Genomic DNA, 26,089 nt, shown 5'->3' on the forward strand with positions numbered 1-26,089 from the left:
TCTCCTATATGTAAGATCATATATGTATATTTAGTTGATTTGATAAAGGAAACTTGTAAAGTAAGTTGAACTTATTGTTGAAGTGTTGTAGTTGTTGGACTATTTTGGAATTGAATTCTTGATGTTTTATGGCTGGAAATCAGTAGAAATAACTTAAGAATACTATTGCTATTGTGGTTGATGTGTTTGCCAGAAGAGAAGACTTGGAAAGTGCAAGTAGAACTTGGTTGTTGGGTGACATGGTGTGGACTATTTTGCTGATGTATTGTAATAAATATGAAGTTAGATATTGATATATATATTTGCTGACATTCTGAACATGTTGGTCTTGTTGTTTGATTTGAAGAAAATGGAAATAATAAGGGAGGTGCTATCCAAAATTTCGTAGATGAGCCTGTCGATCATTTATGTTGAGTTCTAGCTTTCGTAAGCTTAACAATGGCCCCTTATTGTTTGTTGTAGATTGAAGTACTAACGGGTTGAACCGACATCGTGTGGTTAAGTAATGACATTTTGAGTTTACAAATGATCATGTCGGTGTATAGGCTTGTATCTCATATATATAAGTTTGTATACCATGTTGGATCATCCTATATCGAGTATTCCCTTATGTTTATTCTGGGTATCTCATGACGGCTTTCCGGTTCATTGGCCCATGATAGTATGATAAGAAGGATACGTTACGTTGGTACTCGGTTGAGTTAGGCACCGGGTTTCCGTCGCGACCCTCTGATTTGGGTTGTGATAGTCATTTGTCGCCCTAGTCTCGTTTCCTTGGTTACTTGCCATGAAAATGTCTATACGTACAGAGAGGGAAAAAAACTTTGTGGCTCATCCGGTTAGCAAGTTACGTGAGTTGTAGTTCTAATGGAAACTAAAAAATTAGCTAAGAAATTCCCACATACGGTGCCAAAATGTTTGACCAAATTTTAGATCTAGGTTTAAGCAATTACATTTTCTTAGCAAGGTAGGGTTAATCTTAGCCAATAATAATATCCAGTAGATTATTTAATTAGTGTTGTGACAAAATATTGCAAAATCTGTGGTAATAGTGATGAATATATGATAATGAACAATGCTTAATGGCGTAAATGTGATATAAGTAGCATTAAATAGCAATAAATAACGTATGATGGTATTTATATAAATAGATGTAATAGATATGATCGAGAAGGGGGGTGGAATTGTATAATGTTCCTTCTGATAACAATAAATGATTGATGAGCCTTTGAATATTCGGATTCTCCTTGGATCGTGGGGGAAAGACTAGATAGGGATCTCAAGAAAAATGTATCTTTTGTATGTATGTAATAAAGCAAGAATCTATAGAGAATGTCAAAGTGTTCTTTTACAAATGAGTGTTTAATGTCCCCTATAACTATGTTTCTTTCTATTTACAAGGGGACATGTGTCACAAAGCCCTAATAGTACAGATCCAGAGAATATTCATTGGAATATTCATTGGAATATTCTCTTTAAAGTCTTCCTAAAACTAGTCGCTATTACTCTGTTCAAAAAGAGTGCTCGTCCTCGACCTTGATCTCTGTTGATTCCTCGACCTAGCCCTTCATCTCTTATCAGATCACCTCGACCTTGAATCTATCTTTTGTAGAAGTCATATTGATGAAACGTTGCTGCCCTCGAAGGCCCTCTTAATGCTGACGTGGTCTAAACATAACTAAGATAATTTTTGGCCTATACATAAACATCTTACCCTCCTTAAGCTCCACTTGTGAGAATTCACTTGGTTTGTTGTTGTTATTGTTGTCAATTCACACTGAATTTCATCAATCATTTATTTTGAGTCGTATCTTCATGTTAGATAGATACCGTCAGAGAAATTACCCACCGTATGGTCAAAGTTATAAGTTGGTTAAAAAACGTCATATTTGTACTCGCATAATCTTGGGAGGAGATGATTTAAATGGAATAACATAGTTAATGAGTATTCATATAGCCGACTTCAAAAGTGTCCAGTTGAAACTGTTTCTTTTTCTCAGATCCCTTTATTTCATAAGTTATTCAGTTTATAAATTTCAAGCAAGATAAAAAAGATCCTTGAAACATAAAAAACTAACCAAGATCCTGATTTACTACAGCGCCTTGCTTTACTGGAAATACCGGAGCTTTTAGTTTTATAGCTAAGTTTCATATTCCAAACTCCCATCAGTCAAGCAGTGAACCGTACATTTTATCGGTAGGAAGAGGTTTTTAAAAGGAAGAATAATTAAGCACCAACTTTGATCGTAAGCTGAGTAATATATGGATCACATAAATAAACCCCTCCACCCCCAAAAAGAAGAAGGGGGAAAAAAGGGCAAAAAGGAAAAGAACCATGAAAAAAATAAGATAATGCATGAGTTGTGATGTTGATTACAAAACAAGAAAAGCAGCGCTGGAATATATGATACAGTAAAATTTGTTTTACAGAGGTTGCACAACATTGTTTTAGTCAAGAGTACAGTTGATGTTTCATGAGGGAAAAAAAGAAATAAATAACACAGTTGTCGTGTTCTTACAGATATCATCCCTATTTTGGACCATGATAAAAACTGATATCCAAAATACAAGGGAATCAGGTATATATCATCATACGGAGAAGCAAAAGGTTATGGCTCTAGCTTTCACCTGAAGAGAAACTCGAGGAGAGCTGCAAAGCACATGAAGTATTAATTGGAGTTGCTTGTATGCAACATTTAGCTGTTGTTGTTACAGTCGGTGTATGTCACCTAACTTTTATTGTTAGAGTCATCCCGAGTAGAAAAGTAACCAACGTCATCTCAACGAAGAAAAGTGTGTTAATGAGTAATCGATCGACCATCCATCCAAAAATGCTAAAACCACCATGGTTAGACTGCACATAAGCCACTGGAAAGATAAAGCAAACAAGATTTTATTTGCTGTCAGAGGAAAAAAAAAAGGAAAGCTAAGGGATTCTACCGCTGTTCACATGGATTTGATTCGAAGATAGTGAGAAGGATATACATTTAAAAAAGAAAAACAAGAATGTAATGGAAGTTTGGGTGAGCTAAACCGATGATTGTCACTCGTTACAGGACACATAAAATACAACCGCAGGTATTTTACACAGCATATTCCCAACCTTCCAAATCTGCTTCTCTAGAGATCTGAAAATCCAACTCTACTTCTCCAGAGGTCCCAAAACCAAACATCAAGCTATGCATCATAGTCCCACTACATCTAGAAAATTGTAAATACTATGCCCACAGCACTTGTTTTAACTTGAAGTGCTTAATCTTATGAGACCCCTTTATCTAGGGGCTTCACTCAACTGTCTGACAAGAGACTAGTACTGATAACTACGTAATTCTCTTTTGGAGTAACAAAGACTATTGAGATTATTATTAAATACAGTTTGTCCTGAAAACTTAGTATTTCTGGCAGTTTAGACCCTCGCTTCACCTGACTTTGCTCATGAGCAGAAAGATTTAAAATCCAAAGCAATAATTATTTAAAGCAAAATAATCAAAAAGAAGAAGGAAGTTCTAGCCAAAAAAGTACGCGTCTTTGGTTTCTATAAGGAAACATGAAAAGCATAACTTTGCAATTTTTCAATGAAAAGCATTCAAACTGCGAAAATGCAACATCCAAAAAAGAAAAACTGAAAAAAATTCAATGTAAAAGCATCAGAGTAGCTTTTCAGTAGTAGATCTGTAGATGAGATACCGATCTCATGTCTTTTTAAAACCTATATAGGCATTCCAAGACACTTCACAGGACAGGTTGGTACCCTAAGGGTCATAAAGTTTTCAGCACAGGAAACATGTGAAGCAAATAAATAAATAAAATAGGCACATTCACGCTGTTTCTTGTTTTGTTATGTGCTGTCATTCCAGTTAGAGAACTCACACCGCCAATCAAATGCAGGAAGGTAACAAAAGAGGATCTAAAAAGAGACTATGGCAAATGCGTTATGCAGGTACATCAATCATTATAACAATGTGGACTAGATGCTACTTCATACTATGTTGAACAAACAGACCTCTTATATTGCCTCAGTGAATCATGTCATTAAAGCTGCAAAATTCCCTTTCCACTTGGGCATAATAGGAATATAATACAAGCATACAAGCAGTACAAATTTCAGCAGAAGTTTGGTTTTGCATACCGAATGCTTGTCTCTTGTGATATGGCGACATAGTAGAAGTGAGTTGTATGTTTGTAGGTGGAGGCATACAATCAGCGGATTCCAGATCACCTTCTGAATAGTTTACAGGCAACTGGCTCACTGTTGTTGGTGTTTCACCATTTTTACCATCAGATGGAAGTCCGGAGACAGAAGTGTCATTGTTATTACATGTAACTAGTGCATGCCATCTACTGGCTACTGATCCAAGGCCTTGTGCTCTATGCGATATCTTTGCAGCTGCATTCAGACATATAACTAGTCCAAGCAGTTGAACAATTGATAATACCTGAATATGAAGTTCAATAGAAATAATACGATTAGCCAAGTAACAGTTTTAATATACTATGGTAGAGAATAACCACTAATATGATGATATTGTTTCGTAAGTTCAAAAAGTAAAGACAGGTACAAGATTTGATGGTCTAGATACACAAGTCTCAAAGATTTTGAATGCACTTCTCGGCGCTTCATATAAACTAACATGCCGAGAAATTTAAAAGTAGCATTCCCATGGGTTCCCCTTCACCTGGGAAAGAAGATTACATCCTGAACAATCAAGTTACTGTAAGCCAATCTGAACTGGGATTTGAACTTGTTGAATAAATGCATTATCTACAAAAAATTTGGGGCCTTAAAATTCTATAGTATCAGTAGATGCAGACAGACAATTTAAGAACTGTACGGTGAAACCAAGTGATTGTGTGAATGGTACTTAATATCAAGATGCATACCGCAAAATCACCAGCATTTATGAAGTTGATAATTCCTCGATTTGTAGTTGTCTGTAATAGAACTGTACATTGGCTGGCTGTGATTATCAAGTACTCCAGTAGGAGGAACATTCTAAACCTGTGGCTAATTTTACACAAATAATAAGTCAGACGCATATGTTCATTGATATAAACTGAGACATCCATATCCATTTCCAAAAGCTCGCCAAAATGTTCGAAGTGTATAATTTGTAAATTGCCCACTAGATGAAACAGAGCAGTTCCTACAAGAAAGATAATGGTAGAATATGCCCATGATACAAGTGAAGCAACCACAATTCCAATTGACCACAACACAGAACCATTGTAAAGATACACAGCCCTAGTGACTTCACGAGTTATCTTCAGCAAAAAGCAAATTGTCATCCATGAAACCACCAAATAATAAAAGGCCTGAAAACAACAAATTTGCCAGAATCAGAATGAGAAAAAGGGAGAAACATCGTGTTGGAATGGTAAAAACTTACCCGCTTAGAGATTCCTGAAAACACCAGTTACTTACGCCAAACCAATAGATTCATAACATATGTATATATATTTCTCACTTTACCATGGCCAATTAACATATACTCTCACTTCATTAAATCACTTAGCCATGGTAAGCTAATATAGTTTGGTGTACACAGTACTTCCAATAGCATACTATTTCGATTTTACAATTTATGAAGCATACTTTCGCTTTTTAGTTTGTCAAAAAAGAATGATTCCGTTCCATATATTTAGAACTTTAAACTTTCTACTTTACTATAGATTTATAACCACACAAACTACTTGTTTCTTTCTTAAACTGTGTACCCAATCAAACAAAGCCAAATAAGTTGGGAAAGTAGCTAAACAAATATGGACGCCATTTTGGGTGAAATTGTTGATGTGAGATTAACAAAAAATTAGGCTTGAATTGAACACTTACCCGTATCTTCTTGAGGTACAGCGCACTAAACTGAGTCAATTGACCATGGTATCGATCCACGAAAAGCAATTTCCTGATGCGATATTTACGAAGATTGTGTGAGATGCACAGCAACGATGTGGCGGCGGCAATAGATTGGCTTACAAGAACCTCGAGCTCAAAGTGATCAATCTTATACCGCTCACAATTAGAGCAGTAACTGAAGTCTACGAGAAGAGGCACAATAATTGAAATGACAAAAAAGGCCAGCCAGGAGAGACCGGTGCTTAAAATAGAGTACTGACAAAAGCCTAAAACTCGGAGAAAGCGTTCAAGCTTATTTAAGGAAATGTCGAGATCAGTGAAGTTTTGAATAGCGTCTATAAGCGAGACGTGAATCGAGTTGTCGTCGGCGTCGGCGGCGTCGGGTTCCGGTGGACGGCGTTCGACGGCGGCCATGACCCGAATGAGGTGCCGAAAAAGTCGAGGTTTTGGGTTATTGATGATAGCTCGTAAGTTTTTTCAACTAAATTGACACAAGAGACGTTAGCAAGTAGCCTAAGGTTTATGCTTCAGAAAGCAACATTTCATATGACTGTATCAAATTCTTTGTTTCCTCTTTATTTTTTTATTAACTTTTCATTTTCTTTTTTACGGGGAGAAGTATTATACAATGATGTTTGACGACGGTATGCACGTTCTATTACAAAGATTTTAATATTATTTTTTTAAGAATACAAGAAAAGGTAAGGCACCTTGCCAAAGTTTAGAATACAAGTTACTCTGTTTTTACCCTTATCTATCAATTTTGTATATAAATTTGCAATTCTTGAACATCTGGGGAAACTTTTTAAGTATTTTGTTACCTAAGCGAGTGACTGTATTTCGCTTTTGCCTTATTACATTAGAAGTGCTTTACTTGTATAAACAGACAAGTGTAAGACAGAAAATTCTGTTAAATATAGAGAAAAAAGATATAACAATTGATCACCCTATCCATGACATCAAAAGAAGGCACTTTGCCTCCTGTGAATTATTGCTCCATAAAACTTAAAACACCTGGTAATTTAAATTATGAGCTTCATAGGAAAATACATTGATGCAATAAGGTGACGTGGAAGACTTAAAACAACATATTATACATTAATATTGAACTGGTAATTAAAATTATGTAGATATATGTAATTGTTCCGTCATAATCTTGCAGAAGCACCACTAGAGGCATGATTAACGAGTTCTCTTCTCAAAATCTTTCCTGCTGGAGATTTTGGTATTGCGTTGATGAATGCAACACGCCGTATCTTTTTGTATGGTGCCACCTGCAAGGTAACTTCTGGTTACAATATGGATCTGTTGTTTACATGGACAACAGAATGTGCCAGTTCAAAATTAAATAGCCATATCTGGAACACATCAAAGCAACATGATACAGATTTTGATAGTTCATTTTAATTTCTGGTGCCATAAACACTCAGAGAGTTCACTTATCCTCTACATATACTAATGCAATGATCAAGCAAAACGGTTTTGGTTTTATATTCGGTTAGAGGCATACCTGTTTTGCGATGGCATCTATAATTTGCGACTCACTAATAGTGCTTCCTGGTCTTCTGACTATATAAGCCATAGGAATCTCCCCTGCTTCTTCATCGGGATATCTAGATTCAGGTGAAACGAAAAGATCGTATTAGGAGTTCGAATATCAAAAATGAACTGAAATTGAGAGTCAAGATCTGCTTGGGAAGCTTATAATTTCCACGAGTGGCCGAATACTAAAATACACAGACAGAGAGAGAGACACACACACGACACATCAGTGCCTCATTCATATTCCGTTGCCACCTTCAGAGCTAGTAAAGATTATTTAGATGGCAAAACAATTGCTTCAATTGCTTTTGCCATTGCTTAGTTTTCTTCGCATAACAGAATTCCCAGAATCGAAATCCTCTGGTGTCTGTGGAATCGGTGTAAGTCCCCAAATTGAGCACACTAGAATTGCATATCCCAAATGTGTCGTGTGGTAGAATATGTGTTCAATATGTGTGTCAAATGCTTATCATGTCTTATCTTCCAATGTGAATATGTTTAACAATGTGGAATATGTGTTGAGAAAGGTTAAGAACTCGTGTCAAAGAAATTGAATAAAGATTGTTGTGTCAATTCGTATGCAAAGTCTCTATGTGCTTAGAATTTCCGAGCTTTTCTCTTGTGTGTGAACATGCCTTACTTGATAGGCCTTATTGTTGCCATGATAATGTTATTGAACATGTAAAAAGGGAAACTTGAATTGTAAGATACGGCCAAGTGCCAAGAATGACAATGAATGAGGCTACTCGTGCCATGAAATGAAAGATGGGAAAGAAATGTAAATCGAGATGAACGATTTACCAGGCTAAAAATCACATATTGAAATACTGGGCTTCAATAAGAACTATAAATATTTATGAGTTTATACTTTATATGACACTCCTTTTCCTTTTTATCATTTTATTAGTATGAAAATGTAGAAATAAAGGTAAAGACACAAGCTTCTAAAAGAACAGATGCTGTAACTCTGCAACTACACAGTACAGTGGACCAAAGACTCACCTGATGTTCTAAAAGCCTAAGTATCAACAAGTTAAAAACCCAAAGAGAAAGTAGAATTTCCAGACCAAATTTGTGAAAGACATGTGTTAAGAAGATTCTATTACAAATGTGATACTAGTTAAATACTAGAGAGAGAGTACGAATACGTAGTCTTGTAAGAGGAAGCTGGACTGCAAGTTTTTGAACAATAATGCCCATTGGTTAAGTTGTATTGCTAGAAGTGAGTTTTTAATGAAATCAAATGTAAATTTTTCAAAAAGTTTATGATTTTCCCATCATACTGGTACATGAGTACATAGCGATGGCACAAGAATTGGGAAGGCGGCAGAGGGAGGCAGATAGGATTACATACGGAATAACTGCTGCATCAGCAACATCAGGAATTGATTGAAGCAAATGTTCAAGTTCAGCAGGGGGTACCTGAAAGTTCATCGTTTCATAAGATACTGAAGCAGTAACATAGTAAGAGAGGAGAGATAACAAGTTTGCATACGAATAACAACTGAAACAGGATCAGCTATAATTTAACTACCTGATACGCCTTGTACTTTATCAGTTCTTTTAACCTATCGACAACATATAGAAACCCATCTGCATCAAAATAGCAGAGATCGCCAGTTTTCAGCCAACCTTCTGAATCGAGTGTTGCTGAGGTTGCTTGTTTATCTCCAACATAGCCTGCCATTCACCACCATTCTCTTTCAGAATTCAAGTTTGATTGAAAGGGTATTATAAAGGCCATATTGGAAACAAATATAGTAGCAACAACATAAAAGTATGTTTCAGATCATATATATTTGCAATCACGTACACTATTTTTCATATTTGCCTCCTTGAATGAAATCAACAACACTCAGCAATATCAATAAAAAATATTACAAGGAAACTTCTCGATTGTGGCATATTAGTAAACTATACTAGTTAAATTTTTAAAACAATGAATTGCTTTTGACTTTACTTACTAACTCAATCTGCAAATCGTAAGTTATTGATGAAATCCTAGTTCAAAGCTATCATTGAAATGCCTAGTTCCTGAAGCAACATTCTTCTGTATTACAGGAATGAAAGGAAAGGGGAACAGACTGACAAAAAGCAAGCAAAGGCTGTGAATATAAATAATGTCAAGCCATTAAAGTAATCCTTGCAAATTCATCAACTTCAAAGGCCCATATTTGCACAACCAGAAGGTGAATTAACAACTATATATGCAGGAGCCAATGCCATATTTGGGCAATGAATGCAGCCTTACTTATCGTCTTCAACTTGATCCATAAAATTATAGCTGAACTATCCTTTTACAAAAATATATGTTTGTAATAACTTCTTGCCATAAAGTAGCAGTAGGTGGAGAAAGATCCATGTCCACAACTTAACATTTTGACTCTGTGTCTTATATATGCAAGCATCACCTTTCATGATTGTTGGCCCGCGTATCCAAAGCTCTCCACGCTGGCCAGGAGGTAAGGTCTCTCCACTATCAGGATCAACAATCTTAGCTTCCGCATTCACAGCAAGGCGACCAGCAGATCCATACCGGTCTGATTCCTCAGGGCCACTCATCCCTGTTGCTCCTCCAGTAGTCTCGGTCAGACCATATCCCTATGATGCATCACAATTGAACACATTAAACAAAACATTGTGTCATATCATTAGATGCAAGCACAATATGCACACATCATGGCATATAACACAAATACAGAACAAATAGTTACTCTCATAAGTATTTTCCTTATGCTTCTCCACTTACCAGAAATCTTTCACCTAATTTCTAGTTCGCATGTACCATCTCTATCTAAACATTTAGCATTTTATGTTCTAATATTTTGGTAGTTTGATTTTCTTTTTAATTTTGTTGCACCTCAATTAATCTATGCATACCTGCTAACCCCCACCAACATAGCTATCCGATAAATTTGCCCATCAAGGTTTAGATAGATGAGTAGAATTCAGTCTTGTCTCTGCTGGGAGCCAGGGACTGGAATCTTGGTTCTGATCAAGGTTGTCACTCCAACACTTAATTTCAGCAACTTTCTAATTCTTGTTAATTACTCCTACTTAAATAAAATATCTTCACGTTTATGTATATTAGTAAAGTAATAGTAAAAAATACGGGCTACGACAGTTTTAATTCACAGATAAAAGAGAAAGGGATTCCATGAGATATTCGGAAAGAGAAAAAGAAGCATCCCATGAGAGGTTACTGTTTCAGATTCACAAACACACGCCAAATCTAGCGCGTGATAACCGAACACATACTTGTATTATCATCACGTTAGGGAACCTGCTCTTGAACCGCTCTGCCACCTCCTTCCCCAGCGGCGCTCCGCCGCACGCCAGCAGCTTCAGTGAGCTGAGATCATACTTCAACGCCAAATCCGACTTCGCCATTGCCACCACCAGTGGCGGCGACACTGGGATGTACGTAACTCTGTACTTCTCCACCGCCTCCAACATCTTCTCGAAATCAAATCTCTCAATTATCACCACAGTCTCCCCGAACGCCGCTAATCTAATAAGCATAAAAAATCCAAACACGTGAAACATCGGCAACGTCATGAACGACACCTCTTGCTCCGCCTTTTCACCTTCATCAGCAGCATTATTGAATTTGTTGTAGTACAAACCGGTTATTAACGCGATTAAATTCCGGTGAGTTAACTCAACACCTTTTACTTTCCCAGTAGTTCCAGAAGAGTAGAGAATAGCAGCTGAATCGGACTGGTGAATGATTGGGTAAGAGACGGGAGCAGAAACGGGAGCTTGAATCATGGCGAGGAATTCAGGGGAATCGAGTAGAATAGTGCCAAGGGGAAGCGACGGCAGTTTAACGGCAGTAGAGGAAGTTGCAAAAGCAATGGCGGGTTTACACAGCTGAATCATGTGACTTACCTCGGCAGTGGAAGACAGTGGATTAGCTGGAGAAACAACAATCCCTAGAGAGAGGAGTGCGAAGTATACAATTGGAATATGGGGTGAAGGAGGGGAGAGAACAAAAGCGACATCGTTTTTAGAAAGGGAAGGAAAACGGGTTTGGAGAGAAGAAGCAAGAGATTGAATTTTTTGAAGGAAGTCGGCGTAAGAGAGGCGGTGGCCGGTGGTGGCGTCAATAAGGAAAGTGGTGGCGTTGACATTGATTCCGGTGGTCGGTGAGTTGAGAAGAGAGAGGGTGTATTGGATGATAGAAAGAGGTTCTGTTAACGGTGGCAATGGGACTGGTTGTCTTAGGCTATGGAAAGTTTTAGTTTGTGGGCAATAGCCATTCCTTGGATCCATATGGGTTTTGAACTTTGTTTTTTTTTTAAGTTAACCAATATGAAGAAGGAAGAAGAAGAAGGTGTATTATGGCAAAGATTTGCAGAAGTTCAATGCTATCTATGGATAATAATTATTGCAGAAATAAAAAATAAAAAAAAGTAGGCAGTTTATTCAAGCAAATATGAATGGCTGATTTTACGAAAAGCTTTGAACAATGTTTTCGTCGAGTTGTTGAAGTGAGAAAAGAAGTCAGAAGCCGACGATATTGACGGAGAGTAAGGCTAAGGGCTTGACGAGAATTAAACATGATGAGGTTTTCTAATTTGTTTCTTGTTTGTACAGGTATTGAATTTCCAGAAGAAGAGCAGGACTTGGCTTGGTTGGTGGTGGCGCTATATCGGAATTGTAGTCTGATAAAATAGTGGACGTCTACCAAACACGTCAAACTCATGGCTTTTCTTTATTTTTTTTCTTCTAAAAATGGCTTCCTCACAAACTCTTGTTATTTTTCAAATTTTAACCCCCTTTTCTTCAATTGTTAGTAGTAATTTAATCTTCAACAATGCCAAAAGCCAAAAAAATCTTAAATCTTTAATTGTGAAACCTGAACTTTTATACGGTGACTGGATCGAGTGAAATGAGTCAATGAGCAGTATTTTGATAGTTGATCTTACATTTTCTTATTACTCCTACTATGTTAAAAGATTTGTATATTACAGTAAATCCTAGATAGAGACTCATTATCATCAAAATCATTCCTCCGTCCATTTTTACTTGTCTATGCACATTACTTAATAAGCATAATAAAATAATAATTTTATTATATTACGCTTTACTAATGTTTGACTAGGCACACTCCAAATCTCTTGGAAATGGTTAGTAGCAGTACTTAATATTAAGGAAAAAATATGTATAAAATGGTTAATTATCTCTTGATTTTTCAGACGGAACAAGTAAAAGTAAATATTTCTTTAAGTATAGTGGACAAGTAAAAAATAAAGATGTATGAAGTATTAGTACTGCTTATTTCTAAACATATATTGTGATATATGCTGAAAAATTATTGCGCTCTGAAAGTTTTATCCATTGCACATTGATAGTGACATTGCCTAGAGGTCCTTGATTAAAAGTAGAAACCTTTTTGCTTGAGGGTATTTCAGACATTTTGCAGAGTTTGCTTTCTAGGAGACTTGTGCTTTATGCTTTGTTGTTTGGACATTAATCAAATTAGACAAAAGAAACAGCACACTTTTCTCTTAATTCCAGTGTATGTCCCTCAACCTAATTGAAATCCCGTTCTAGGTTGGGACGATAAGGATGTTTAGTAGCTATTGAAGATTTGTCCGTATTTCCGACTTTCTTATATTTAATTGTGACGTTTTTTTTGCTATTTGTGGACCTATGTTTCATTGTCATTGAATATTATGGGGCTAGTTGATAAATTATTATTTAGACTGTCTACATCTAAGATGATCAGGTTAGCACAAAATAATAATGGTCTTCTTTTGAGAAAGTAATAAAAATGGCCCCTTATGTTTGGGGTTGGTTTTGAAATAGTTCCTTAATATTATTCTGAGCAGTTTAATCTCTTAAGTTTGTTAGAAGTGTGCATTTTTTATCTTCATCAAATATTTTAACAAACTTTATTTGTTAAGTCTAATGGAAAACTAAAAATATTAGGTAACTCCCGTCAAATTCAAGAATTATAATACCTAAAGCTGCATCAAACACCAGAAATATGACAAAAAATACAACAACAAAAAAAACTATCCTCAAATAAAATTGACCGTTTTTTTCCATTTTCTTGCATTGTCTCGGTATCTTTTACCCCTGATTTGAAAACTTTACGACAAGTACTTTCTACCTCAAAATCGTATATTTTGAAATTAGGTATTTTCTATTGGCTTATTCCAGCTCAAAAGAAGTCATTGTTTGAATCTTATATATATAGTCCTTATTTGTTGTATTTAATGTATATAACGATCACGAGAAGAAGTATTTAGAGTCCACAGCCAGATGCTCGAGGACATGATTATGTGACGTTAAGGATGCCCATTTGTTTTTGGTTTTGCCTACGAATTATCTCTTCTTAAAATATTAACAAATTTCATAGAAAAACTTAAAATATTCAAGCCTCAATAAGATTTGCATTCATAGCCAAACATAATAAGGTAATGTCTCAAGTACGTGCCTTAACTATTATATTTATAGCAATCCAATTTGTACATACGATTTCCTATTTGGGTTATTAGTATAAATGGTTCATTTTTAAGAAAGATAAATCAAAAGAATTAATGCACAAGTCTAGAAACAGTGAGACCAATTAATGTTAACCAAAAAAAAAGACCAATTAACATTAAAAAAAATTGGAAAAGGAAAAAACAATCATACTTCTTAAAACTTTGGGACAAGATATTATTTGGTTATTACTACTTTGACAGGCAACATTAGGTCATAAATTTAGTAAACAAGGTTAAAAATAATGTGAATCTGAAAAAATACACAAGATTTGCTATTAGAAGCTTTTTTCAGTTTTTGTCACTAGAAAGATAAATCACTCTATTAGCTTCGTTTGATAAATAAGCTAGGTGGAAATCATTCTTTTGGCTTCTCAATTTTCGTTTCGACTTGTGAATCAAGAAATCAAACTTTATTATTTTATTTTAGGTGAAACTGTTCTTTTTTATCTATTTAAAAAAAAAAGTAAAACTTCTCTAGTTTTAATAAATTATCTTTAAACTTTTCATTTTATAAATTTTCTTTAAAAAGGTTAATTAAAACTTCCAGAGTTGTGTACAACAGTCGATCTGCAGTACTTATGTAATCGCTTTGCCTTTAGTATGGATATACTATAGTAAAGTAGTAATGTATAGTAGTAGGTGGTGGTTAGTCATTTTAATAATGAATTAATTATTTTAACTTGTTAATTTATGGAATTTTTACCCCCTATAGAAAACCTTAGTACCCTATTTATTTTAAATAAATACCATTTTAAAATATTACATCCTATAAATACCTTTTATCCTTTATTGCAAAAAATCTAAATATAGTTACATCCTACAATTAAGGCACCATATATGCTAAATATTATTTTTCTCTCTCCCTTTTTGTATTTTCTCTCACATAATTACCGTGTATCTGCAAACCCCAATACAATCTCTCTCTATTTGCATACAACCAGACTCTCTTCTCCCACAAACCCTAGTTTCTTAATTCTTCTCCCACCCAAATTCTCAATTTTCTGCTCCGCGTCACCAACGTTATCTATGTGCATATTCGATAAGAAATACATATTGGAATTACTAACCGTATTTGTGGAGGTTTTGAGCGGAGACCCAATTCACTGCTGGAGTCAAGAAAGAACGTAACCAAAACCTCATTTGTAATTGGAGTAGCTATTGATTTATTCTTCTCACCATAGCTTCCGTTGGCTTTGTTCCACTTCTTGACTGGAATTGGCAGCAACTTTCTCGTTGAGTTCAAGCTTGAGGATTGAGTTTTTATTTGTAAGTGTAATGTGAAAAGGGAAAAAAACAAGGAATTTGCCTCATGGCTGACCAACCGGAATTAATGGCTGGCCGCCATCCGGCGAAGCCATAGGGCTGTTTCTCTATCTAGATCGCCCAAATCGCCTATTTGTATTCAGTTGTATTCGAATGTATTCTTCGGCTGTATTCACTTGTATTCAGGTTTAACCACTTGTATTTAACTATTTTATTCAGCAGAAGTTAGTTGTATTTTGTTGCATTCAAGAGTTTATTCAGCTGTATTCAATTGTATTTTTGTTGTATTCAAGTGCTTTATTTAGATGAATTAATGTGTATTTTGTTGTATTCAACTGTATTATTCATATGTATTTCTCTTTATTCAGCTATAGTCTTTATTATGTATCTTTCAAATACAGATTAATGAGGGATCGTTTTAGTTCGTTGAGTTAAATTAGGAGAATATCATGTGATTTTATTTTCTTCCGTTTTTAGCGCAAATACGTTACTGTATTTAATGTTAATGTCGCTTGAATACAGCTAAATACATGTCAAACTTAGCTGGAATTCCAGATTTTACGCCTATATTTTTTGTTGTATTAATGAATACAACAGCTTAAATACATGAAATACATTATATAAAAACATAAAAGGTGTTTATAACATGTAATATAGCAAAGGGTATCTATAAATGGCTAATTAGACCAAAAAGATGGTGTTTTATGAAAAATTTACTTTTTTTAATACGTTCTCACCAGACCCACTCTCGCGAGAGTGAGTGCCTCTATTCTCAAAAAGTTAGTAAAAAAAGTTCCAAACCTTTACTTACATTTTTCAAGAAAAGGACAACAACAACATAAAAAAAACGTTTTAACTGCCTCTAATTTATCAATCTTAGCAAATTTTTTTATATTTTCATGAGTACTACCTGTACGGTCCACATTAAATGTATTTTTAAATTTTAAACAGACGTTTAAAACACACATTTAATAACCTTAATTATTAAAAATACGAAAAAGGGTCAAAAATACCGCTCTCCTGTATGAAAAGGATCACATATACTCTCGTATACTATCTGTCCATAAAAATCTTCGACATTATAAAACAAGTACAAAAATACCCTTCCTCCTTAGGACCTCCACCATCATCCCACATGGCTTGACATTTTGTTGAGGTAAGCGCCATGTGGCGATGCCACTTCATCGCCCCAACCCCATTTATCCTCCTCCCCACTTCTTCCTTCACACCACCTTCCCCTTCAGCCAACCACCATCATCAACATCACCCAACTACCATAATCACTACCACCCCTTTCATAATCAATAAAACAAGTGGGATGATGTCCAGATCGTTAGAGGGAGTGATATCATAATCAATAAAATAAGTTATTTTGTCAACAGATGTTAGAATTTATAGAAAAATTCTTTGACGGAGTTCGATGCACAATCAAATTCTTGTTCAGCATAACTCTTTTACCTTCTCAGAAGTCAATGCTCGGGAATTGGTTAAAATGATCAAAAAGCATTTTGGCCTCTTTTAATTTGAACTTTTCAGTGAGCGACTCAACACTCTTGAAAAAATAGACAAGTTCATCGCTGATAATAGTTTAGAAGTTTTCATCTCTATAAGGATTGAATACCGAAGTTTCATCACAGTGATGGAGAACCCTTTTTACCAAGATCATTGCTGAAACCAGATAGAGAGGAGAGAATGATGACTGATGAAGCGAGATGTGGAAGACAGAATGATGAGAATTTAAGCTAACAAGATAGGTTAATTCTATTCTTGTCGTCCTTCTATATTTGTGATTCAGTCTATTAAACGAGAAAAGTTTCTCTTTGTTGGATTTTATGGACAATAGAATGAAGGATACAGTAACTGGGTAATCTGCACTTGTTTCAATTATTATTACGATTAACGATTCAATAATCTAGTTTCACAATCAGCTGGATTCTATTTTTCATGGTTGGTAGTGATTATGGTAGTTGGGTGATGTTGATGATGGTGGTTGGTGAAGGGAAGATGGTGGTGAAGGAAGAAGTGGGGGAGGAGGGTAAATGGGGTTGGGGCAATGAAGTGGCATCGCCACGTGGGTGGGATGATGTTGGACATGGTGGAGGTCCTAACCGAGGAAGGGCTTTTATGGACAGATAGTATAACGAAGGATATATATGATCATTTTCATATAGTAGAGGGGTATTTTTGACCCTTTTCTTGCCGTTAGAGGGAAAATAAATAACCCCCCCCCCCCCTCACCCACACATAGAGACATACAGTAGTTCTTTTTATTTTATTTTTTCAAAATTCAAAACAAAGAAAGTACTGAAAACAAGCACGAGTTCTATAACTTCATGGACCGATTGTCAAACCTTTTGATTGTTGCATTCTAGCTGTGGAAATAAGACTTCAGAACAAGTTTGATATTTCCAAGTAATTCACCAGAACAAGGCATTACCAAATTACATTTGGCCTAGACGTCCACAGCAATCTTTCCATCAAGATGTGAGAAATCTTGGAAGAAGGCCTTAAAGTGCTCGTACGAATGCTTCACATCATCCACTGCACACATTTCTCTTATGCTATGCATTGACCACTGCGGTGCTCCTACATCAACAGTTCGAATACCTATCCCACTTGCCAATATTGGTCCAATTGTTGAGCCACATGGCATATCATTGCGAATCACAAAATCCTGCAAAATAAGTCACTCTCAAACATCTACACGTTACTAACTATACGTAATGAACATAAATCCAAACAGATGACAACATAGAAACTACAAATCCGAGATAAAAGAACGAAGGATTTGGCAAGGCAAAGGTTTCAGTAAGTTATTTGCATTCAGTTCTTATTTGCTCTGCCTCTTTATGTCAGCTGCCACCACTAGGAAAGTTTTATATCTTCACATTGGCCAGCTTCCGGAATGGAGTGCTTTAAGGATCCACCGTTATTCACTGACCTGAATAGGAATGTTGTGCTTAGCAGCTATTTCTCTAAATATGAAGGAAGTGACTGCATTGGTGGCATAACGTTGATTAGCATTGTGCTTTATAACAAGCCCACCATGAAATTTGGGTTGATGATTCTCTTCGTGCTTGTCCTGAAAAAGAACTAAATTAATATCAAGCCAAAAGATATTAAATTATAGAGAGTGACACATGAACGAACTTACCGGATAATTAGGATGCAAGGCATGTGCCATATCAGCAGAGACCAGGAAACTCCTCTGGATCGCTTTCGGTATTAACTGAAGCGCAACATAAAATCATATCAGCAAACCTGGAAAACGCTTCAAAGCGACTTAATGAAGGGTTTTAGGATTTTAAGATGGTTAAGGCTTTAGGATTTTAAACTAAAATAGTTTATTTTTATGCTAAGTATTTCATTAGGGCCACAGGCAAAAGTAAGGTCATTTAGTCAAGCCTGGCTATCTAGTTACGGACACAACAACTAGGATTTTGGCAATATCGTTTCCCATATTTTTCAGTTAAGTGGACTGATGGGAAACCATAGCATATTACTACTATTAATAAGAGGGAATGAGAGGAGCTTCCGGTCAATGTGAATTGACATCAAAACCAATTCACTTCAGTCCCTAAAAGGCACTTTTACTGAGGGGCAGTTTTGTCATTTCATATGCACATATGTCCTGTCATTTACTAAAAGACCACCGCCTGCTATGTTTGACTTCTACTGATGTTTTTGGTGACTATGTCTTTTTGTTTCTCTCTGTTTCCTTCTTCCGTTTTCTTAGTTTACAGTTAATTGAAGCTTGGAGTTTCGTGACTATGCCACAAACAGACTTTGACTCGAGTGATGCAAACAATCTCGAAATTCCAAAGTTCATCAATTTAAGTAGAACACCATGATATTTATAATTCTCGCTAATCAGCCATAGAGTTATTTAAATTCTACATTGATCCAGATTTTGATAAATTCACTCTTCCCAACTTTCCAACTTAAAATTTATTCCATGCTCGAACTTCAAATTTGAACAATTTCACATTTAATAAGCATTCCCAAATATCTTACTTAATATTTCATTTATAATAATAGATTAATTATTTCATAATATTGTATTAGTTTCTCTATTTCAACATATTAATCAACTTCTGATGTATTGGAGAAGGGGGAAAAGGCAATCTTTTGGTAAGGAAGATGGGGTTGTGGGAGGAGAGAAAAGTATTAGGGGAAAGACATAGTAATGAAAAGGGAAAAAACCTTGGAGTTTTATTTTAAAACTAAATGACATTGGTATAGACATTAAGAAATTAAATCTTTTGAGATGGTTTAAGATAATGATGGTGGTGGATGGACGGAGTATCCTACATTCTTTGTTAAACAACAACAACATGACATGTTCTTTTTTCTTCCTTTACGGATTGGATTTTGAAGAAATACACAAGCATTTTTCCTTCCTTTGGCTAACAAATGGAGTAACTTACAAGTTTTAAGAGTTAACTTGGTCAGAATCATCGTGCAGTGGTTTGTATCTGTATTTCTAAGTAATTGTTTGATGCCTACTTTTAAGTGGTAACTGTTGAAGAAGCACGGAAGTTGTGTATGATTTTGTTACTCGATAGACTGTATACTACTTTGTTTACTAAATTGAAGCTAGGCCTACTGTTATGCAAATCGGGAAAATACTGGATAACTGGACTTTTTATACAAAATATTGAACCTAATTCAAGTCATTTTTAAACTTTCCTTAGATAAACAGTCGTACATATAGGTCCAATATATTTGGTTTCAAGTATTAATAATTAGTAGAACGGTTGCATCAGTGAACCATAAATTAGTAATTACGGTATGAAATGGCAAGGACTATGATGAGTATTAAAATCATTTTTTCAAATAAGGCCTTTCACAATACAGAGTTCTTTGACTTCAATTAATTTATTTTTAATGTTACGTGATTATTCAATATTAATCAAACTGCCCATATTATAATATTGTGAGTGATTAGTTATTGAGAGACACCTAGATTAACTCCGTCTAGAATTGAAGCTCTAGCTGATTATATGCACTTAAAGGGTAAAAGCTTAGTGTACATTCTGATATTTGGTTGGAAAAATCCCCAATAATTGATATGATTATCTTTGAACTATGTCAAGATCGGCTGAAATACATGTTCTTATCTGAGGTAAAGTGCTTGCAGTTTTTTCTATTTCTCATAATGAGGTAGTTTTGTTCACATTGGGCCGGGGCTAAGCCCGGGCTACCCTTACTAGTATTACAATAAAGAGAAGTGTTATTTTATATGTTACTAAGCGGACAGATGGGAAACAATTGCAGACATTACAATTAAGAGAGGTGTTGGCCTCAACTAAGTATAAGCTTCTTCAGACGGATAGTTAAAACTTACAGAACCTATTTCCAGTAACTAGGAATATAAAGCAAGTCCAAATTTTTTCTCAATAGGATAAGAGCTATATAAAGTGATAATCCAAGCCTGCATGAAAACGCATTAAGAAGAGCTCTACTGCGTGTGCTTACAAGGTACCAAACATATTCTGTGTCCAAAAAACAATAAGAGACAATTTAAATATTGCAGCAATATGGAGCACTGAGATAGATATATTCATTCAATTGTTACCTTCGAATCTGGACTGAATGTACTTGTAATTCGTGAGAGAGCATCAAACATGACCGGGGATCCAGCTCCTTGTGCTGAATCAGACCCAACCTCTTCATGATCAAACAGAGCCACCATTCTTACACCAACCTCGTCCTCGAGACTATTTTGAGAAGTAGCATCTATCAGTGCCTGACTTGACCACCGCCAGAGTAGTTTCATTGCATGAAATTTAAAACAAGAAGTACCATTATTGCATTCCATGTTGATCAATTCAAATTATGCAAGTACACATGCAGGAACAGAAGACAAAGAATTATTGTTCAATATGTTACTTTACATGTTACAAAGCAACTAGCAAAGTATTTATCCTTTATGATTAATAATATTTTGCCTTTTTGCTTACAAATTCTTTACAAAGACTTCTAGGTTATCCAAATTAGCCCTGTCATAGGCTTTTCCTTGGTTTCCCTTCAGTAAACTAGGCATTCAACATGATTTTAAGTAAAACCGCTTCGTGCTGCCATTTCAAAATGCTTTACTAAAGCAACAAAAATGTGAACTAAAGAAAGAAAAAAAAGGAAAGCAATGCAGCAAAGGAACTTTGCAACTTCTAAATATTGTATCCAATCTTTTTATGTAATTTATGCACTTTGAATTTAACCATGCATCTATTAGACTATTAATACAAAAATGATGCCATTCTTTCTACCAAAATATCCATGAAGAACTATCCGGTGCAACTTTCTGTATCTATGCATCTTTTACCTTTAGAGAGCAGAATGAACTGCATAAATTATCCAGTCTTCCAGAAAAAATAAATTCCTTCATGGCACCAGCAATAACACTTGGCTGAGTATCACATGCTTGCAACTCAAAGTCACATATGTCACTTGGTTCACATCCAGCCTGAGCAGCAAGAAGCTGAAAGAAAAAGAAAATAGCATGAAAACAAAACTGTATAGCACCAGAGATCTTGGAAATATACGTCAAGGAATGTAAGAAAAGCATCTAGCAACTCAGATTCATCAACATTAACATCCATAAGGATTGCAATTTAAGCAATTTATGATACCTGCAGAAGAAGGGAATGATGTTGCTCACCACCAGGATTTATCTTTTTACTGGACTTACTTCCATCATTTGGAGGTCCATTTTCAATAGAATCATCAGCGGAAACTGGTTTATTAAGTTCATCCTGCAAACAAATGTTAGATATATAATGAATGCATTTATCCTAACAGGAAACAAGCTTATTCCAAAATAAAGAATCACACAGTTAAATAATTTTACTGTCTAATACTCCTTCTGTCCCATTCTATAGAACTTTCATAACTTTTTTTTTTTGGATTAGCGTAGCTTGAAATTTTAAGATTTCAACTTCATTTATCTATTTAACTTTTAAACTTTGACGCAATGTTTCTCTATCAAACTAACTTTTCATGCACCTTAACTTTGTGTCAAGTTATCCGTTGTCAAATAATATGGAACAAGAAGGTAATATTTCTTTTTCCTTTTTTTCTTTTCTCTATTTTCTTGTGATGAGTTCATTCTGCTTAATGTGTAATGTCCAAAGCGGGTTTGCGACTCATTTCAAGCAAGCATTCAAAGCAGGGCATTTGCAGATGCTTCATGTCCAACGAAACAATAGATTCAATTCAGGTGTTCTTCTGAAGTGCATGTAAAATGAAAAGACCCACCAACACGCCAAAAGCTTATCAAGGTAAGAATTTCCGGATTAGGGGTAGTCAGAATAACGTGTGAGCTATAAATGTACGTATGCTTGTAGGCAAGAGGAGGAGAGACATATGTACATATGCTTGTAGGCAAGAGGAAGAGAGACATATGTACATATGCTTGTAGGCAAGAGGAAGAGAGACATATGTACATATGCTTGCGGGAATCGAGGTTGCGATGGTTTGGGCATGTGAAGAGGAGAAACATAGATGCCCCAGTCAGGAGGTGTGAGAGGTTGACCATGGCGGGCTTGAGTAAAGGCAGGGGTAGGCCAAAAAAGTATTGGGGAGAGGTGATAAGGCAGGACATGTCGGTGCTTTACCTAACCGAGGACATGACTAGCGATAGGAGGGTGTAGAGGTCGAGGATTAAGGTGGTGGGTTGATAGGTAGTTGTGAGTTCCTCCTAGGTTTGTCAGTAGTACTAGTAATGTTCTTGCATTCTTTTATTCCTAGTTCTTTATTACTAGTTATGCCACTCGCTTTCATTACTTTATTATATTACTGTTGTTATTGCTTGTTGCTTTATTTTTACCATTCCTTAAACCGAGGCTCTATCGGAAATAGCCTCTCTGCCTTTATAGGGTAGGGGTAAGGCTGTGTACACATTACCCTCCCCAGACCCCACGTATGGGATTAACCTGAGTTTGTTGTTGTTGTTGTTTGTTATGCTTGTAGGCAAGAATTAGAATTTCCTAGATGATGCTAAAAAATTAAGAGTCTAAACCAGTGAGAAAAAGAATTAGTTAAGAATCTAAACCAGTGAGGAAAAGAATTAGTTCATATCACAAACATACATGTTCACATAAAGTAAATGCTTTTCTGGCAAGGAAAGGAATCTAAATGATAGGGAAATAAGTACAGAGAAGGGTATCAAACATTACCTTAATTGATGTAGCCAATACTGGTAGAAGATGGGTCTGTGTGTTCACCTTAAATCCATCATTCGTACCCCTGCAAAAATAGGAAACAAACTGTAATAATTTCTCATGCAAAGAAGCGGTCAAAATAATACGGAGAAGATAGAGATATTCTGACTCATTGAAGGTACAAAGCACATGATGATCACATAATATGTTTTTTAATTAATATGGTGACCACATAATACATTGATGCAAATCCCTCTAGTTGATTTAGAAGATTAGAACAACATGAAAGAATAATTAGCACCTACGCAAACCGTTCTGATTATCCCAATTGTATGTCGCTTGACATACAAAGGCATAAGCATGCTACATAAAACTCAATAGCTAAGCTAAGATCTTTTCTCTTCAAATCTACTCAAACATTGAAAGCAAGATTTGTGACACCTATTATCCTATGAAATACATCAAATTAACGAAATGCTCAAAACTTTCTTTATTCCAAATAGGTCCAAAGCTATTAGACACAAGACAGGAAGGCTGCAAAGAAATCTGAAACGCCAAGACCTCTGACACCCAAGATGAATTTCGAAACATGCAACATCTTAAGAAGAGAGTTCATCTTCTTATGGTTTTACCTTTCTAAGTGAATTGCCAAAGTTGGAATTCGCATTATGGGCTCCTCAATTCTCACAAGCTTGTGCAAGTAGGATTCAGAACCATCTTTCCTACTCCTTATAATCATCCTTCCCGCAACTGTCAAATCACGATCAAACCAAGTATGCCAAAGACCACCCCCATACGTTTGTACACCCACTTCCAGAAATCCATTTTTAGTTACCTACAACAACCCCAATCAATAAGAGACCTAGACGAATATTCGATAAGCCACAAATTCAAAAACTTTAACAAGCTTCAAAATCTAATTTTTTTTCCCCCTAACAGAATCAAGATTATTACCTTAGAAACTGGCTTCAGCTTCAGACAAGGACTATCTGTATGAGCACCAATTATGTAAAATCCATTTCCAGCAACGTATCTAAAAGGAAATTTACAAATATCAGCCAAATTTATTTGCATTTTCTCTGTTACAAATAGAACAAAAGAACCTAACTTCAGAAAAATAAAAAGAATAAAAATTGGGGGCGTACTTTTTACCGAGAGCAAAAGCAACAATAGTAGAATGGTTCCTAGTGAAGAAATACTTGTTCCCAGCTTTCAAATCCCAGTCCTCTCTCTCAAATATTTGTACATAACCTGCACTTTTAAGCCTCTTCTTTGCTTCCTCTAGAAAAAACCAACCAAAGCAAAATAAATCAAAATAAATAATTTCTAATTAAACAATAACAAAAAAATCAAGACTGATTTCAATACTGTGGTGCGATTAGGGAGAAAGAAGATAGAATGAGATAAAGTAGAGTACCGACTGCATGAAAAGCTGTAGGAGAAGCGTTCAAGAAATCAATCAGATCGGCCGCTACTGCCATTGTTTGCGTCTTCAAGCTCTCTGATTTCTTTGTTAAACTCTACTAGTACTCCCCAACTGGAAATTTATTGAAAAACATCGAAGACTACTATTAAGATATTAAACCAACAAATTATGATAATAATAATAATAATAATAATAATAATAATAATAATAATAATAATAATAATAATAATAATAATAATAATAATAATAATAATAATAATAATAATAATAATAATAATAATAATAATAATAAAATTGGTAAAGAGTTAAAACTTGCATATAAGCTCATAATTGTTAAAATTAGATAAATAAGCCGAATGTGACAGTTGTGCGTCCGTCCTAGAACCACGGAAAATTCAATAAGAATTTCGTCTCTCTCTTTCTCTGCAACATTGTTCTTCTTCTTTTATTGTTTTCGTCACACGTTATCAGCACGAGACTCTACTGTCTCAAAAAGCTCTTTGAGAAGATTAAGGTATAACTTTTCTCCTCTTTTTAATTATGACTGACATTATAAAAAGAAAGTTCGTTGCCCTTGAAATTTCGGGCAAGAACTATATGACATGGGTGTTGGATGCTGAAATCCACTTAGATGCAATGGGTCTTGGAGACGCCATTAAAGACAAAACTAAAACATCCACCCAAGACTGTGCTAAGGCCTTGATTTTCTTGCGTCATCACCTTGATGAAGGGTTGAAAATAGAATATCTCACAGTCAAAGATCCACTTGTTTTGTGGAATGGCTTAAAGGAAAGATATGACAACTTAAAGTTGGTCACTCTTCCACAAGCACGATATGATTGGGCTCATCTGAGGCTCCAAGACTTTAAGTCTGTTTCTGAATATAATTCTGCAATGTTCAGAATTACTTCTAAATTGAAACTTTGTGGAGATACTATCACTGATTATGATATACTTGAAAAAACGTTCACAATGTTTCATGCCTCCAATATGGTCTTGCAACAGCAATACAGAGAGAAAGGTTTCAAGAAGTACTCTGAGTTGATTTCTCTTCTCCTTGTGGCTGAGCGAAATAACGACTTGCTCATGAGAAATCACGAAAATCGACCCACTGGATCTACACCATTGCCTAAAGTGGATGAGGTATATTCCCATTATGCTAAGCGTGGAAAAGGCCATGACTCTATTCGTGGTCATGGTCGTGGTCGTGGTCGTGGCCGTGGTCGTAGACAAGGAAGAAATTTTCCTGGTGTTAATCATCCCCCAAAGAGAAATAACCACCAAAAGTGGAAAGGGAAAGATGAGGAGCCAAAAGCAAATGGTTCAGAAACTGAATGCTATCGTT

At 35.5% G+C, this 26,089-nt stretch overlaps 3 protein-coding genes across 3 annotated transcripts; all 3 read right to left on the minus strand.

The window, feature by feature from the left end:
• Nucleotides 1–2,405: 2,405 nt before the first annotated feature.
• LOC107790327 (uncharacterized) lies at nucleotides 2,406–6,422 on the minus strand. Its single transcript, XM_016612246.2, has 4 exons — nucleotides 5,831–6,422; nucleotides 4,882–5,313; nucleotides 4,130–4,436; nucleotides 2,406–2,868 (listed from the first exon to the last, which is right to left on the minus strand). Exons 1-4 carry the CDS (start codon nucleotides 6,266–6,268, stop codon nucleotides 2,726–2,728), a joined length of 1,320 nt encoding a protein of 439 aa, XP_016467732.1. The 5' UTR covers nucleotides 6,269–6,422; the 3' UTR covers nucleotides 2,406–2,725.
• A 328-nt stretch (nucleotides 6,423–6,750) lies between these two features.
• On the minus strand, nucleotides 6,751–12,103 carry LOC107790326 (4-coumarate--CoA ligase-like 9). Its single transcript, XM_016612245.2, has 6 exons — nucleotides 10,655–12,103; nucleotides 9,808–9,997; nucleotides 8,931–9,076; nucleotides 8,751–8,818; nucleotides 7,365–7,467; nucleotides 6,751–7,128 (listed from the first exon to the last, which is right to left on the minus strand). Exons 1-6 carry the CDS (start codon nucleotides 11,669–11,671, stop codon nucleotides 7,003–7,005), a joined length of 1,650 nt encoding a protein of 549 aa, XP_016467731.1. The 5' UTR covers nucleotides 11,672–12,103; the 3' UTR covers nucleotides 6,751–7,002.
• A 5,302-nt stretch (nucleotides 12,104–17,405) lies between these two features.
• Nucleotides 17,406–24,871, minus strand: LOC107831767 (putative aspartyl aminopeptidase). The gene is made up of 11 exons (XM_016659560.2): nucleotides 24,736–24,871; nucleotides 24,464–24,599; nucleotides 24,273–24,351; nucleotides 23,951–24,153; nucleotides 23,334–23,403; nucleotides 21,789–21,911; nucleotides 21,482–21,637; nucleotides 20,735–20,905; nucleotides 18,311–18,385; nucleotides 18,098–18,238; nucleotides 17,406–17,830 (listed from the first exon to the last, which is right to left on the minus strand). Exons 1-11 carry the CDS (start codon nucleotides 24,797–24,799, stop codon nucleotides 17,609–17,611), a joined length of 1,440 nt encoding a protein of 479 aa, XP_016515046.1. The 5' UTR covers nucleotides 24,800–24,871; the 3' UTR covers nucleotides 17,406–17,608.
• Between the last annotated feature and the right edge of the window lie 1,218 nt (nucleotides 24,872–26,089).

The sequence above is a fragment of the Nicotiana tabacum genome, chromosome 6 (genome assembly GCF_000715075.1).
Source record: "Nicotiana tabacum cultivar K326 chromosome 6, ASM71507v2, whole genome shotgun sequence".
Lineage (NCBI taxonomy): Eukaryota > Viridiplantae > Streptophyta > Magnoliopsida > Solanales > Solanaceae > Nicotiana > Nicotiana tabacum.

Bases quoted from the DNA above. Each gene is read 5' to 3' on its own strand.
- LOC107790327 (XM_016612246.2), bottom strand. From the start codon at position 6,268: ATGGCCGCCGTCGAACGCCGTCCACCGGAACCCGACGCCGCCGACGCC. The intron at 4,437-4,881 runs GTATGCATCTTG...CTTCATATTCAG, and splicing joins TAAATGCTGGTGATTTTGCG to GTATTATCAATTGTTCAACT. The intron at 2,869-4,129 runs GTATGCAAAACC...TTATCTTTCCAG, and splicing joins TCACAAGAGACAAGCATTCG to TGGCTTATGTGCAGTCTAAC.
- LOC107790326 (XM_016612245.2), bottom strand. From the start codon at position 11,671: ATGGATCCAAGGAATGGCTATTGCCCACAAACTAAAACTTTCCATAGC. The intron at 8,819-8,930 runs GTAGTTAAATTA...ATGAACTTTCAG, and splicing joins TAAAGTACAAGGCGTATCAG to GTACCCCCTGCTGAACTTGA. The intron at 7,129-7,364 runs GTATGCCTCTAA...GTTACCTTGCAG, and splicing joins TAGATGCCATCGCAAAACAG to GTGGCACCATACAAAAAGAT.
- LOC107831767 (XM_016659560.2), bottom strand. From the start codon at position 24,799: ATGGCAGTAGCGGCCGATCTGATTGATTTCTTGAACGCTTCTCCTACA. The intron at 18,239-18,310 runs GTAAGTTCGTTC...GTTCTTTTTCAG, and splicing joins CCTTGCATCCTAATTATCCG to GACAAGCACGAAGAGAATCA. The intron at 17,831-18,097 runs GTCAGTGAATAA...CTTATTTTGCAG, and splicing joins AGCACAACATTCCTATTCAG to GATTTTGTGATTCGCAATGA.